A 17,197-nucleotide genomic window follows, 5' to 3' on the forward strand; every position below is an offset into this window, starting at 1 on the left:
CACAGCCGCAGCTAGCAACCAGACACACGCGCACAGCCGCAGCTAGCAACCAGACACGCGCACAGCCGCAGCTAGCAACCAGACACACGCGCACAGCCGCAGCTAGCAACCAGACACACGCGCACAGCCGCAGCTAGCAACCAGGCACGCACACGCGCGTACAACCGCAGCTAGTAACCAGACACGCACACCCGCACAACCACAGCTAGTAACCAGACACGCACGCGCACAGCCGTAGCTAATAACCAGACACGCACGCGCACAGCCGCAGCTAATAACCAGACACACGCGCACAGCCGCAGCTAGCAACCAGACACACGCGCACAGCCGCAGCTAGCAACCAGACACACGCGCACAGCCGCAGCTAGCAACCAGACACGCACACCCGCACAGCCGCAGCTAGCAACCAGACACGCACAGCCGCAGCTAGCAACCAGACACGCACACCCACACAGCCGCAGCTAGCAACCAGACACGCACACCCGCACAGCCGCAGCTAGCAACCAGACACGCACACCCGCACAGCCGCAGCTAGCAACCAGACACGCACAGCCGCAGCTAGCAACCAGACACGCACACCCGCACAGCCAGCAACCAGACACGCACACCCGCACAGCCAGCAACCAGACACGCACACCCGCACAGCCGCAGCTAGCAACCAGACACGCACACCCGCACAGCCGCAGCTAGCAACCAGACACGCACACCCGCAGCTAGCAACCAGACACGCACACCCGCACAGCCGCAGCTAGCAACCAGACCCGCACAGCCGCAGCTAGCAACCAGACCCGCACAGCCGCAGCTAGCAACCAGACCCGCACAGCCGCAGCTAGCAACCAGACACGCACAGCCGCAGTTAGCAACCAGACACGCACACCCGCACAGCCGCAGCTAGCAACCAGACACGCACACCCGCACAGCCGCAGCTAGCAACCAGACACGCACACCCGCACAGCCGCAGCTAGCAACCAGACACGCACACCCGCACAGCCGCAGCTAGCAACCAGACACGCACACCCGCACAGCCGCAGCTAGCAACCAGACACGCACACCCGCACAGCCGCAGCTAGCAACCAGACACGCACACCCGCACAGCCGCAGCTAGCAACCAGACACGCACACCCGCACAGCCGCAGCTAGCAACCAGACACGCACACCCGCACAGCCGCAGCTAGCAACCAGACACGCACACCCGCACAGCCGCAGCTAGCAACCAGACACGCACACCCGCACAGCCGCAGCTAGCAACCAGACACGCACACCCGCACAGCCGCAGCTAGCAACCAGACACGCACACCCGCACAGCCGCAGCTAGCAACCAGACACGCACACCCGCACAGCCGCAGCTAGCAACCAGACACGCACACCCGCACAGCCGCAGCTAGCAACCAGACCCGCACAGCCACAGCTAGCAACCAGACACGCACACCCGCACAGCCGCAGCTAGCAACCAGACACGCACACCCGCACAACCACAGCTAGCAACTACACATGCAGGCACACAACTACCTTCCTATTTCCAAGAGACATTTATTGGCATCATTGGCCGGACCCATCCTTGTTTATACCCTGGCGATGTTTTAATAAAGTAAGGAGCCATAAAAGCCTTCTGAATCGCCTGCCTGCTTTATACGCCAGTTTCTCGTACGTTTTATATCACCGCATTTCTGCATCAGTGCAGGTTAAGGTCTGCAGTTTCACCGTCGTAAGGGAATTGTTAGCCTTTTCCTGCAGAGCGCGGTACAAGCTCGTCACCGCCGTGTGCTCTCAGCCTCTGTTGTTGAAATGTGCATATTGCTTACATAAAAAGATTAGGAAGTGCTTGAAGCGCTCTTCTGATGTGTGGTTGCAAACGCTTTTCCATGTAATGTAATTGAAAGGTGTGGTATCTCAAATTAAAGGGCCGTTATGATGATGCACATATGGCAGGTCAAGACAAAGGGTTGGATTTCTGTAATAATGTTTATGGCTCTGTATTAAATTTCTTTCTCTCTCTCTGTTCCCGTCGCACCGCGCTTTGTTCATTCATCCTCTGTACAGATTAATAAATGTTGCTGGATAGTAATGATTTATTTATGTGGAGAGCGCTCTTGTGTTAGACAGATATTGTGTTGGCGACACGCATTCTTTTCCTGTCTCATGAAAAGGGAGCTGTTTGTTGCAGATTTGTGTTAATTCTCATTAATAAGCAGTTATCTCCTTTAAATCTTTTTGCTCCATTTGATTGGATGATTATGCTTATAATTACCCGTCTCCCTTGATCTTCAATTTGTGATTTAGCAATTTTGTCATAACCTTTGTTGTCCAAACGACAGCGTTTCCGATATCCCTTACTTGGTATACTTGCATTCAATGGGTGGAAAGAGAATGTAGATTGTGTGTGTGTTGTGTATGAACTTGATGACACGGATATAAAAAGATGTAGCAAGAGTTTAGAATAGAGGCTCAGAGACTGAGATGTGAAGTCTTACTTTAGTGAGAGGGTGGTAGATGGGTGGAACAGCCTCCCAACAGAACTAGTAGAGGTTAATATGAGGGGATTGACAGACGCGTACAAAAGGCACATAGATATCCTGAATGTAAGAGCAGACTGAGGACAGATTAAGGTCCGAGTCATTATATCGGGTAAAATGGGTAGACCGGATGGGCCGATGGTTCTCATCTGCCGTCGTATGCTATGATGCTTTTCTTGTCTGTAGCCCATTCTAATCCTTCATTAAAATGACCTTTTCTGAATCCCAAATCACTTATCAATGTATGCGCCTTTTAATCTGGGTTTCTTTAAAAATAGTTATTTGCTGCATACTCTTTAGGACAGCTCGGCTCTTTCTTGGGAAGATCAGATTTTGACTTCCTGGCTGCAGCTCTCTTTGCAGTCCGCTGTATCTTCTACTCTCAGGTTTTTACTTAATTTAAAATAAATCTAACCCTTAAGCGCCTTTTTTGGAATTCCACGTTGAATGTGTTTGTGTTTTTCTTCTTGTCGCTGTTGGGATCTGCGTTTTATTTGTAAAGGTCTGGCTTGGTCTTGGTGTTTGGAGTAGACTTGGTGCTGCTTCCACCGGTAACATAGTTTGTGTCCTCCTTTCCATTCCTGACTACGTCTTATTTTTTCCCCCTCTATAGATTGTGTATATATTGAAAGTAGACGACCCAACACTCCATACTTCATCTGTAGCATTCAAGACTTCAAATTGGTAAGTTCCTTTGTTTTTTTTAATTCTCTTTCTTAGTCTGGACCCCCCTGTTTAACATTAATGTGATTTTTGAAGATGTACGGCAAGGTTGGCTTATATATAAACATATTTAAGTGTCGGCTTGCATATCCACTGTGGGATGCGGCTGTATTGAGAGTCTCGCGCTCCGTAGACCCTTATCTCGGAGTGGGCCCTATTTGTAGAACACGATTACCAAAGGGAGCCGGCTGACTCGGCAGCCTTCGTTTCTACCCAGAGTCTCTATTTTTAAATAGTTCAGCACTAAATCCCTGGCCGTAGGTTCCAGCCAGCCCGGGAGCGAACACTTAAAGGCCAGGGTCTTGTTTGCAATGGGTAAATTGACTCATATGTAAAAGGATTTAGAGGAGAGTCCTAAATTGGCACCTTGCCGAAGTCCCCAAGGTCCGGCTCTGATTAGTGTCGGCTGAGAAAGCTGTTTTGAGTGTAGAGCATGGCAGTTGTTAAATAATAAGTAGGTTATTGGAGGAGAAACGGAGAATCGGCATGTAAAGAACTCGTTGGTACGCCGATGTGCAGTGTAAGCGGTTTGTGTTCTGACCAAAGGAAGAAGTCTTACTAACAAGACAAGCTTTAGGGCTGCTTCAAGGGGACGGTATCTTGAGAAGACGCACAGAAAAATAATTAGATGCTTCAGGAGAGTTTTTAGATGCTAGACGGGGGGGGGGCTACAATTCCCAGTCTTCGTGGCATGATTGGCAAAGGTCTGTTCTGCGGGAGCACTGGATCTGGATTTGCCGTTAGGCCGTGTATACCCTTTACATTATCGTCACAAAGAACATCACACCGCATCCTAAAGGCTTAGTACGAATGTCTCTCTCGGGTGGGCAGGCTTGGGTACATGATTTGAGTTTCTGGAGTATGTCTGGATCTATACCGGCTGCAGCCTTTGTTCATGTTGGCCATAAATCCTCATCCTCCCTGCCTCTTGTTTTCTGCTTATTGCTTCTTCTTTGTCTATTGACATTGTCTTCCTTCTAACGATTCCCCGTTCCCCATTCCTTGCCAAGTATAAGTGCAGCGGCGTTGCTTCTTTCTCTCGCGGTGTAATAAAGCCTCTCCCGGAATCGTACCGTTGTGCGCATTCGCCGGTACCTGGGACTCCGAGCCGAAGCGCTGGCGAAATGTTGTATTACGATGTGAGAGTTTCCATTCGGGGCAGAGCTTCCCGCTGACTTTCCATAATTGCTCAGGGATATTAACGGCAATAAAGGCTGACTCTGTTGTTGTCGGTATTGGTTTTTATGCCGCACATTAAAGCAGCCTGCAAAACAACATGAATCAGTATGCAGCGATACCCTGCGAGAGGCGGCACGTAGCATGAATAATGTGCTTTGAATATTGCGCCACGGATTAGAGGTTTCATCTGATCTCTGATATTTAGGTATCAGGTCTGCGCCCTGCAAAAGATGGAGTTTGCCCGGCCTTTAATTCCAGCTTTGCTGCTAGTGCTTCCCGATGGGGCGGAAATCCCGAGTGATAAAGTGACATGTAATCATTAGATTGAAAATAGAAATTTGATCTGGGGATGGAAGCTGCGCGTTCTGCTGTTGAATAACCTTCAGTAATCTGACAGCAGTGCTGTGCTGGGGGGGCGATCGGTTTACAGCTGAATGCTTCTGTTTTTACCCCATTATAGCACTAAACAAATTTAAAAGGAACAAAAAGGTCCCTGCGCTTTCTATGTTTTCCACGTCTTCATATTACTTTCCTTTCTCACCTCCCTACATATATAGATTAATAGATTATATTCATATATAATATATATATACCTTTTAGTGCTGTAGGCAAGCCTTGTGCGTTGGTGTTACAGGCTGTCAGCGCCAGACTTTCTCAACCTTAAAATATAAAATCCAGAAGTACCAATTTTTCCATTAGAGAAGAAGTAACACACTGTACATATAGATGTTTGCTGGATTTTCACAATACTGCGGTCTGCGTAGAGCAACCATAAATGATATATAACATTATACACTTTGTCAACATCTTGTGTATTTAATTCTGAACAAATCAATCTCTTGATAGATATGAATAGAAATTAGTTTTCTGTATCCCTAAAGTGATTGGTGGTATTCAAACCCTAAATGGCTCTGGGAGTCCGTTCCGCATTCATCTCGGCCGGTGAAGTAAGTGTATGTGCGGAGGGTGAGCGTGGACCTGGGAGATGACAATCATAGACTGAGCGCATGCAACGCATCATCACAAGCCCATACGATCTCGTTATTGAGAATAATGTATGATGTATGTGGTATTACGCGTCACCTGTTTTATGAATTGTTCAGTGTGTGGCCATAAAGGCCGTTACTCTGCAGAACGTTTCGAAAAGTCTTTTGACCTCTCTTGGCCCAAAAATAGAAATCACATCAGGGACTGATAGCTGGGATGCTTTGGGTACAAATGTCCCTTTCCTTTGACTTTCACGCGCGTTTGACGAGGTGCCAACGGGGCAGTGGCTCCTATTCATGTCATTTCTGCGTGAAACCCGGTACTGATAAATACTACACCGTTACCTGCAGGCGTGGGATTCACGCGTGTGGAAATTGAAGGTCATGCACGTGACTGTAATGCCCGGGCTGTTTCCTAATGGGCACCACAGAACAGACATATAAACGTAGAATAGTTACAGCGTGGATGTGGGGTGGTCATAGTCTTCTCCTGACGTCTGTTTATTAGGGTGATTAACGCTGTGGTATTGACTCCTGCTTAGCATTGAGGTGAACGCAGGTTTGCTTAGCGATGATCTTTTTATTGCATTGAAAGGAACGCTGTTGGCGGCTCAGAGATCCTCTATTTATCTTATTTACTTAAAATCGCATTTGAGGAACATTTCATTGGTTGATTAAAGGTATCCAGGGTGCAGGGCTCCATCACACGTCTCATTTATACATGATCCACGACGCTTGTATTTAATTTTTTACCGAGCGGTTTTTGGGGTGGTAAAATGTGGCTTTAGGAAAAGGGGGCAGTAACGAGCCCTGGAGCAGGTGCCATTTTTAATTGCATCAGAAATTCTTGTCCGTGAAATAATCCGTGTTTTTGTTCTGCAAACCGGTGAAATCGGATCCAGTTGGCAGAGACCTCACTGCATTGTGCGATTTAATAAATCCCCGCCGGCACACAGATCGAACGCGGCTTAATGATAGAGCTGGCGTGCAGAAGAAATTGATTACAGGTTTTCAGACGGTATCATTAACGTTCCTTTCTGGAATATGCCGAGGGTAATAGAGCATTCTGTTTGGTTAATTTTGCTTATGTGGAACAGCATTGATTGCATTATCATCAGCGTTACATGTTGCAGGTGGAGGGCTGGGGATGTGTTGTCTTTGCCAGCCCTGTTCTCGCCTGTTTAGAGCGCTGTATAAATGTGGGGATTTTTTTCTTCCAAACAAAAAAAAAATATATATACACTCCCAGGAAGCCTAGATTTGCTTTTCTGGTATATATCTGCGAGGAAGGCAATGGAAGCCAAGGAAGGATCAATGATGCAGCCAGAGCCTTTCTGGAGAGAGAAGACAAACAGCCGTGTGACACGGGGGGTTAAATCACCCAGTGATGGAGAGCAAACGGCTGCCGCGCTCGCTGCGTTTAGCGGGATATGACAGATCAGCTTGCAGGTCTCTCATCCGCCGGGGATTTACATATTCTTCCAGCCTTTCGAATGCTCATGAAATCGCCCTCTGTACCCGCGCCGTGTTTATGTATAATCTGATGATGGGGATTCTGTGGAACTCGGTTACACGTTGTAATTATTTTGTTAGACATCAAGTCCTTAACAGCACTCAGAGAGCAGCAGCTCAATACGTGTGACCCTTTTGAACCATTGAAAAATGTAAATTCACATAAGTAGTCATATCTGCTACACATGAACACGCGTGCAGGGAAGACCACCACACGGAAAATGAATTGGTTAAAAAAAAAAACCATACAAACAAGAAGGGCCTTATCACCACCTCACTTGAAGACCCCAATCAGCTGGGGTGTTCCACTCGCTATGGTGATAACCCCAATTTTCCAACAATAGCACCCTTTTCGTACGTAACCCTCGTGTCATTCACTGGTTTGTGGTGTTTTGGATGAGGAATGGAGCGTTACGAGGCTTCGCGTGAAGCTTCCGAAGGGTAATAAAGATGGAAATGCTGGTTCAGCAGGGGCTGTCGAGCCCGGCAGTCTTTAAATGACCCTCTCTGTTTTATGGATAGAACGGTAACCTTGGCTCTCACACGCCGCTTTAAAATGTCCCAGCTGTCAGCTTTCTTTCTTTGTTCCCAAAAGTGGCCAAGAGATGCCGAGTTTCCTCGCCGGCTTCATTGTGGCTCCCAGCTGAGATGCGCTCGGTTAAGTGTGAGAGGGAGCGGGAGTGGAACATCTACCTCCACTGAGCAGTCAATGAGGGGGAAAGGATTAAGCAGGAGGCTGAACATTGTACGAGAAGCTATGAGGCAGAGAACGCCGCATCTCCCATGTCTTATTAGCATTAATGACATTTTTAGCAGGAAAATAAGGACTTTCACCTTTACTTATCACTTGTTCGCAGTTATACTAAAGCAGCATCCAGGAGAATGTGTGAAGCCTCTAAAGCCGCTGTATATGTGTCATTTTGGTTTTACACAAAGGTTACCATGTACTGTAGTAGTAAAAGTACACGGCCCCCGTGGTAGAATCTCCCCACCTAGCCCATTCGTACAGACTTGTGAAATTGGTCAGAACCTCGGGGGTGGGCCGGGCAGGTGCCTAGATAAGGTATTGTGAATGGTGGAAGAGACTGAGCTGGGTTCTAGCCATGGCCGTGTGCCTGTCCACGTGTGTCTTGCCGCAGCTACACAGCATTTAGAAATGTAAATTAAAGTGGAGAATGGGGAAGCTTCTCAGTTTAGTGAAGGCTGGTGAATGATTATTTTTTTAGCTGTATTCTCTTAAATCTGTTTACCTCACTCTAGGTGCTCATGGAAGAGTTAACTTGTTTGGTTTCATATTATCGTTTTAGTCCCTGCTTGGGTAATAAGCGTATATCCAGGAGTTAGAATGTATACTTTTTATTGTCTAAAAGGATTAATGAAGCACAAATGCCTAATGTTTACTGAAAAAAGACCTCAGCAGCATGGCATGTGCCGTTACACCAGATGTTCACGGGGCCTTTATAGCAAAGCAATTGCTACAATGTGCTTTCTAAACGCATAATCCATTTACTGTTTCGTTCTGGAACGCTGCGCTGTCGTTTGGGGGGAAAGGTGATCGCTAGTATTGGCAAAAGGTGTCCAGGTAGTCCGGCATCCATGACGTCACAAGACTGTGCCCGCGTGTCATAATGGCTGAAAATATACGAGCCTCGGCCACCTCTAATGGGAGACGGACATGGTTTGTGTAATTACTGTCGCATTTTGAGGATTATATTGTGTTTTTAAGTTCTAATCCCTTTTTTGGTGTTTTTGAGATGGAGAGGGTTATTAGAACGCTGCGTTTCCTACGATCCTGTAAGCAGCGATACACGCTGTCGGCCGTTAACCTGATACATTGGGTTATGATCATTTTTCTTTCTTGCTCGTAAACCTAGACATCCATAAAGCTGACGTGTTTACTTTATTTCAGAAAAGCTTTTTAGAACTTGCCCAGGACCCGGCCTCTGCGTTTAATATTTAGACAGGTTTTTTTTGTTTGCCTTCCTTCCTTTTCGCTGACTGCCAAATGAGGTCAAATTCTTTTTTTAAAATGTTTTTAATATTTTTTGCGATCACAGGCGCGGCTCACAGAGGGCCGGTGTTCCCTAGACGCGCACGCCGTATTTCCATTAATAAATAGCAGGCTGTGAGTGGGGCTTCATTTCCTACAACCTTCAAATGTGGTCACCATTAAACCTGACCACGTGCAAGCATTCGGGGAGGGAAAAAAATGTACAAGCGCCTCTCTGATCGGTTAATGTCGCCCAGGGAGGCTGTATGGCATTCTTATTCAAATATTTCTAAAAAGAACTTTGGTTAGGCTGAAGAGCAGCATGGAAGGCCACCCCGCGCCGTTATCGGGGATGGTTTAGCGGCGATTTATTGCTTGCTCGGGTTATTAATGCCACGGCTGCCTCTGGTTTCTGATTACAGAGGGGCGGTTTGATGAAATTGCGGTTTTCCTCCCCACCCACAACTTAGATACGCGCTAGTGATGGTTTTCTCCTTAAAATAGGGTTAAACTGAACGATGACGAGTGCCGTTCTCTTTCTTTTCCCACCCGTGCCTGGGATCTAGTGGAGATTTCTCCTGAGCAATCGCTGGAGCGCTACTTATTTGAAGTGTAAACACCAGCGAGAACTGTGTTTTGTTTTGTGTTCCGATAAACTGTGTACCTACATTCTACACCGTCCATCAAACATCACGCTGAGCCGTGCCAAAGAAGCCCCTTTCCCCCCATAATCCTTCATTAGTCAAACGGCCCCTCTGGGTTCGGACTTAGCATGTTTGATCAATAAGGGCTCGATCAGCTTTATAGCGCACTGTTCCGTTTGTATTTTCCGGATCACATTTAGTGCAGGAGCTCGTTCCACTCCCGCCATCTTTCTGCTATTGCTCACAGAATCATGGCTCGTGTAGCCGCATTTTGGTTTAAATACCAAACATTTTGATTGTTAAGCTACCCGAGCAGAACAGATCTTGGTTGTTTGCCACAAATGCAAACTAAGAAACGTTTACGCAGCCAAGAATCTGCTTTATACAAACATACAATTTGACGGCAGGTAAGAGCCATTTGGCCTGTCTGGTCTGCCCATTTTACCTGATGTAAAGACCCACGTATGTTTAAATTCCCTCACTGTATTAGCCTCTACCCCTTCTGCTGGGATACTGTTCCCTATAAGTACCACCATCTCTGTGCTGGGCACCCGGCTTCCCATTGTTTAGTGTTGGATCTTCAAGGATCAAAGTGTTTTTGCGATCGAGCAGCATCAGTCCTGTTATTTGGAAGCGCTGCTACCGCATGTCAAGGTCTCTCTTCCGGTCCGCAGGTGGAAATAATCCGGCTGCTTGTTTCCTAAATAACCCTGATGTTTAAGAAACAAAAATGCTGAAAGATCGCAATATTCCATCATCAAGACTGCGGTGAGCCGGCGCGGACCTGCCTGCTGCCACGTACGCCGCGGCGCTGGAACCACATCGGGCATGGAGTGTAAATGTGATGTAATAGTCTTGGGTTGAAAGCGGTACAAGCGGCTTGGAAATAATATTGCTGTTTGTATCGCCAACAGAGGCTGCAGTGCAGAGTGTATTACACGCGGTTATCGGCGCTCTGTGTCGGGTCTGTGCGTAGAAAGCACCCATCTCCGTGGGATTATGCGTTGGCCGTCCGGGCGGGCCGTGTCGCTGCCGTGTTCTGTATGACGCTGTTAACCCCTGCTCGGGTCTGTAATGCTCCGTGTTTTACACCATGCAGATTGGAGACGCTCCGCTTTGCTCCCCGCTTCCTCTCTCGTTCATCTGCTGATCCTCCCCTCTCCGTTATTTAGTGAGAGCGGCTCCGTGCCGCTGCTTCGGGCTTTCAGCGATTATTCAGGCACTCATTTAAAATGCTAATGAGGCTTCGCTTTTAATTCTGCGCATTAGACAGAGACGACTAGCGCTTACTAAACGGATGCGGCCCTCCGCACAAAGGAGGCTTATTGCTTGTGACTGGATTGTAATTTGGGGCTCCGTGTGTGTGTGATTGACACGTTTTCCCTGGGATGCCGTCTGCTTGAAGCTCGGTTGGAGACGATGTACAGCAGGATCGCCCCGGGGCCGCTAGATATTTCTGCTGTAAAATGACTAGAAATGCAATAAAGCCGCTAGTAGATTGTGAGCAGAGCCCGGCGGCAGCCGTGCCGTTCAGGGTGACCTTCGTAGGAACAACCTGGGTGAGGGCCGGCCGGTGTGCGCGCTCCCATGCCATAGAAGAACCTGTGCCGGTATATATAGGGGTTATAGTGCACGGCTGGTCTGCGAGGGGTTAAATGTGTACGTCCCGTAGTCTGTACAGGAGAGCGTGATGATACTCGCAGCGCTAGGAAGCACTATTTTTATTGCTTGCATGGATCCGCATGTGACCTTTGGATGTGATGGTTTAGAATCACATATCAAATACGTACTCCCCCCTTATCAAAGGGTTCTTCTCTGCTATAAGGAGCTTGATGTCCCCATTTCTCGGCAGTGAATGTATTTAATGTCACATTAATCAGAGTAGTAGTTGCAAGGTTAAGCCAACTACTGAGAGATTTGTTGCGCATGCGCCATATAAAAATATCCTGGTTGCATATGTTTTAGTTTGTTTTGTCTGCCTTTTTGTAATCCCCTTTCTTATCACACAGGATGGATGTACCAAGGCCAGTCCTCTATTGATCGTGTTCTGTGCATGCCTGCGCGGCTTCGCTATGCAGCTGTATGGATCTAAAACCCAGTATAAACTGTGAGCGCTGCGCTAGGAGTGGTCATAAGCAACATAGACTAGGGGGATTAGCTACGAAGAGGAAACGTGGGCAATCTCCGTGGAAACGGTCCTTCTGATTGCTGCACATTTGGACCTTTTGACCAACAATTGCCTCTTACCCAGAACCCTGATGAGAACCCCAGAAATATTCAGAGTAGTTCTGGCACCACGATGGTTATAATCCAATCCATGTTCAAACCACTTTGCATAGTATAATAAAACATTACCTTTCACAAGAAATATAACCCCCAGCCCGTTAACACATGCTTACGTGGAAGAGCGGCACTGAATCGGAGGCTCTGATGTCATGCAGTGATGTCATACACATCAGCTGGCTAAGTGGACAGAAGCGGGTTTTCACGATTTGTATCCCCTGTGACCCTTTTTTTTAAGGAGAAGCAGCGGGTCGACTCATGGGGGAGAACGTGGCAATGAACAGGCGAGGATCAGCCGAAGCTCCCCCGCCAGTAGTCGTCATGGCGCGGGAGGCTTCATAGACTGCATATAATGTGCTGCGTTCAGGGAGATGTCACGAGGCTGCAGCTTTTGCAGTTTGCGTTAATACCGCTTATTCGAGAGGTAAAGCAATCAGTTTTCATCAAGGACTTGGCCATAGGAAAGCCATGGAAGAAACATTTTTGTATTAATGCCGAGGTGGTCAAAGAAAATACGGCACCAAGGACTTGTGATTGTGATAATGTGCAGTAGTATTGTTGGTATATTTTAGGTTGCCGGCCCGGCATACTCCATCACTCGATGCTTTGGCGTCTGCATCCTTATCTCGGTGAAGCAGGTTTGTTGGTTTTAAGGGTCGAGCGTCTGGATTTAGCAGTCTTATTGTCCTGTCTGGTGACAGAGAAGTGCAATTCCCTATCTCCCCTGGGCACCTGAACTATGGCGGCGTGGCTGATCTTTACACAGCCGTAACATATTCACACGCGTGGCAGCCATCCTTCCATGTCACCCGTGGCCCGCTTTTACACGCGTTCCATTAACACCTTGCCTTCAGCGCTGTTTCCCACATCATTCTGCGAGCGAGAGAAACTCGCCTGTTATTTCCCACTATTACCCCCCAGTCACTACGCCCTGCACCTCACGGAGGGAATGTGCGTTATATTGTATCTTCTCGTTATGCCCACCGGGAACGCAGAACCCACCCCTCCTCCCTGTCATTTCATGTGAATCGGGGGATTGTCATCGTTTGGTTCGCAGTGGGACGGGAAATATATGCATCTTCAAGGAGTATTTATTGCCCCTGTCGCCCTGGGTTAGCTACGTGGGGTTGTGTCAGGCAAAGTAAATCCGTGTCCTGTCCTGAGATTTGTTCTCTGTATGAGACACAGAAATAAGCCCCGTTCTGGCGGTTTGCTGAGGACAGCATGGAGTATCCATCAGAGAAATGTTTGCTGCCTTATTGATCCGTTCCCCAGCAGACGGTGGAAAGTCAGCGTTTTTGCCGGTTTGCAGTGTTCATTCGGCTCTTTGCAATGCTGATGGCGAAAGATGTGACAATAAGTCAGAGCAAAGGTACGATACTCCATGGACGACGGGGGGGGAAAGTGCTGGGTGTAGAAGATGACAGAACCTTATTGTGTTAAATAAGAAAAGTGTGTGGGGGGGGTGTAACCTGTTTTTTATATATATAGCTTGGGTTCTTGATATTCTTTATTTTTTTCCCTTTATCAGTTGTTGGGTCTGATTTATGGCCCTAGTTCGGGGGTGACGGCAGCCGTCACGGCAGCCTCTGCATTCGTTGTCTATTGCAAATTCTCAGGTCTCTCGTTTTGTACCCAGACTCGGGCCTAGTGTAACAATAGCTTTGCCAGGGAGGAATCGCAGGTGGAAGGGTGTTCTTTTAGATCCGCAGGTAGACTGCGCTGGGTCACAAGGTCATTCGTACGGTGCCTTTCCCTGAATGCCAGCCATACCGCTCGCTCCTTGGTCTAGGAAGGTCGGTTGGTGCAAAAAGTCTAAAATCTCGAATGCAGCCTTGTAAGATTCCAAATCACCCTGTAAGTATGTCGGGCTTTTACTGAACCACCAGCGCCCAACAGCCAAATCAATCCATTCAGTAATATATTCATCTAATTTACTGTGTTATCAGCCTCCCAGCGGGACCCCCGCTTCAATGTTGGTCTCTAACGCGTTTAGCCCCTGAAACACCCCTCTTACCGGCGATTACAATAAAATGACGGGTACATTTATTTCCGAATTAGCTAAAGCTGGCACTCCTCGCTCTCTGATCATTAAAGCCGTGTTCTCGGCCACCGCGTGGAGGGTTTCAGTATATCAGGTCCACACAAAGCAGCTCATTCATGGAGCCAAATGATTCATTGCCGGGGACCTGCTCGCCAGGCCTGAGCCCCCCCTTCTGTGGTTAGGACTCTGGACCTGTGCGTGCGCTGTGCGTTTATCCCAGTATTTAATCGGGTTACAGCTCCTATACCACAAAGCTTCCCGCCGTTATTGTCCTGCTAATGTTATAGCATAAATATATGTTTATGAAAGGGAAATGAATAACAGGCGTGGAAAGTGGATGCGTGTCCCGGCTGTATTTTCTGCCTCCTGCTGGTTTGCACTGCGTTGTGTTACGTTTAGTTAACCTGTCCCCCTCCAGCCTTTATGATACGAGACATACGACCGGCCAAGAACACAGCTTTTCAGACAAACGTAGACATTCACAAACCGGGAAATGGCAAACATTTATCATACATGTGATTATAACAATGATCTGAAGCTAAGTGGACAGCCGGCCGCCATTCTGTTCGGCATATGGCCCACGACGACGGAAACGTGGACAGCACCGCAATAGTCTATTAGTAATAGTAATTACTAATAGACCCCCAGTGTCTGCCGTATGTCAGCCTCTTTAACACGACTCGGTTTTTATTTGGTTACTGTGCTGTTAGGCTCGTTTCTGCACCCCGTGAAGGGGTTCTTGTGGCCTTAATTGTGAGCTAAACGAGGCAGACGAGGAGCGCGTAGGAAAAGAGTAAGAGCTGCTTTGAAAAGCACGGCAAGCTATCCCTGTGAAACATTCAGATATGTTATATGTAAAAAGACCAGAGGGGGAGAGAGCCAAGAAAATGGTATTTAGATGAGGTTGTGGTATTCAGCTTTGCAGGGAGATCAGTCATCAGAGCGGAGGAGAAATCTGTTCCCTCTTTATTAATGAGATTAACTCCCTGTGTGTTGCGTTGCTGGGGTATGGAGGAAGCCGAAGCGGAGAACAAATTGGCTTCTGTTTCTGATAATGTAACAAATGACTTCCCCGTTCGGTTTTATTGCAGACGTTACAGTGAGGCCGATCGCAGACCTTGGGGGGCATTGCCCGCTGCCCTGTTACCCCGCTGGGTAAATCCCTCTCTGAGCTGTGCTGTACCCCCAGCCTTGTAGGTTTTTGGATGTGAGAAATGTTGTGTTTGTTCCCCGGAGACGCCTGGTTTTGATCCATTCGCTGTGTTTACCGTGAGATTACACAGCAGCATGCGCGCTCGAATAACGCTCTGATTTCCATGACTGTGAACACCTTCCAGCTCGTCGCTGTCCCCTGTATATACAGGCACGCCGCTGGATCAGTCATCCGTATGCACGGAGACTACAAGGCAGCACAGCGCTAACTAATAACAAGGGAATGTGATGTGTGTACAGATTATTGCAGTCAACGACAGGGTGACTAATGGCGTTGTCACAGCAAGACTCGTTCTAATTTTTGTATTACTTCCCCCTCCCGTACCTTTGCATCAATTGAGGTCATTTACATCTGATTATAGTAAGCTGCTCTGCTCGCTGGCACCATTCATGGCGGCTGCTGTGCCTCTAGTATGCCAGCTGCTGTGGACTACAACTCCCATAATGCCAGAGGCCCGCCGAACCCTTTTCATATTTCTGCCATGAAAAATAATTGTATGTGGCTGTGAGATGACATTTTATCTGGCAGTGTAACAGGAGGAAAGCCGCTCCTATGATTATACAGATGTGGTGGATTCCTTAAATTGATTGCTTAAATGTGGGGTTTGGAAAAAGTGAATGAATGAAATGACCAAAGTGGTAAAGATTAATATTGATGGAGTTTAAGCAATATGGCAAAAGGCGATGTTGGTGGAGCGTTTTTTTTTTTTTTTTAGCTGCCATCAGATTCCCTGATCCTTCGTTCTTTTTGTGTCTGAGGCTTCTCTGGATGAGTAGAGCTCTTTGGATTTGCCTTAGACAGTTCAGCGAGGCAGTGTGCCTGCCTAATGAATTATTACCAAATAAATGAAAGTTCTTTGCAGCCTTCCTTGCTACTCAGTGCTTTTTCTTTACCTCCCGTGTATATTTTATGCGTGTGATTTACATATAAATTCTTACTCCTCTGCCGTTAATACAAACTAGTACTTCAGCAGCCGACACTAACTGCCCATCATTCCAATTCCCCACGCGGCAATCTGCATGTTTTCTATTGCTGTTGCTTCTCCGGCTTGGCCCTTGTTTTACTGGCTGTGCCGCTGTAACTTCCAAATGGTATTCCGCTCATTTCCACAAGCTATGTTTTTATTTTGAGAATGAAAATGAGAGGGATTCTGGAAATTCATCATCTCAATCAGCCAGCATATACATTAAGTGTTCTAATTCTAGGAGAGCACATATAAACTGTAGGGGAAAAGTAGACCATTTTTTCTGATCATGTGCCACGGTCATAAATATTTTCGGCCAAGTTGGCGTGGATTACCCTTGGAAAAAGGTTAGGACATGTTTGTTTTTGACCCCCATAGTTTCTGGATTTGAGAGCTCATTTGTGCGCTATTGAGGGATTAAAATATAACTCCTCGCCTCTTTCTCTCTTCTACAATCATGTCTGTATCCATCGAGCAGACTGTGAAGCATTAATCTACCAATGATTCCGTGTGCAGACCCTGGGCGTGGTCTTCATGACGTCCCGCTGTAGGCACTTCCCATGTGCTCCTGGTTACAGAAGGCATCTGACCGCTTCCCAGTATTCATATGGAACATCAGCTCTGTTATTACTGGTGACCCTTGTATTTGATTCTTGTTTCTTTTCTATGTCTTCTGCGTATGGGAAATGGGCATTGGGGTTAAAGTATCAATTGTGTGCACATTTGAAAGCTATTTGTGAGCCTGTGGCTTTTATGGTGCATCTACCCTGGTATTTAAATATTCTCCGGCGTTAAGGTCACCTTTCCAGTAATTTGCTGTCTCTGTCTTCAGATGCGTCTGCGGCTTCCACATCACATTTGTGACATAACTAAAGAACACAGAGAAATGTGATTTTCCGTGAGCAGCCGAAATGATCGCTTTCAGAGATAGGCCAGTCAATCACGCTAATCATTGTATCCGCGTTTAATGCCTCTGCTGGGTGGCTCCATTCCTCGTATTGACTCAGAGTAAAAGCTTTCTAATGTGTAAAAACCAGAAACCTCCACGCACGTTTAGACTCCCGGTGTCCAGTGTAGTCTGAACCCCTCCAGCCATGCGGTCCCTCCGGTGTCCTATCATTAATGCTGTGTGTTCCCCTCTGGCTT

The 17,197-nt window shown here is 47.4% G+C and overlaps 1 protein-coding gene across 2 annotated transcripts in view; it reads left to right on the top strand.

The window, feature by feature from the left end:
- The window catches only part of LOC149297950 (arginine-glutamic acid dipeptide repeats protein-like), a 76,566-nt gene that overhangs the window by 9,782 nt on the left and 49,587 nt on the right, over window positions 1–17,197 (top strand). For both annotated transcript variants that reach the window (XM_089487926.1, XM_089487927.1), the window contains exon 2: window positions 3,127–3,197. In XM_089487926.1, the coding sequence (XP_089344052.1) occupies window positions 3,127–3,197 (71 nt within the window). The remainder of the gene's footprint in view (window positions 1–3,126; window positions 3,198–17,197) is intronic.

Source organism: Sceloporus occidentalis, unplaced genomic scaffold, assembly GCF_023333645.1.
Source record: "Sceloporus occidentalis isolate IW3139 unplaced genomic scaffold, rSceOcc1.0.p SCAF_35, whole genome shotgun sequence".
NCBI lineage: Eukaryota > Metazoa > Chordata > Lepidosauria > Squamata > Phrynosomatidae > Sceloporus > Sceloporus occidentalis.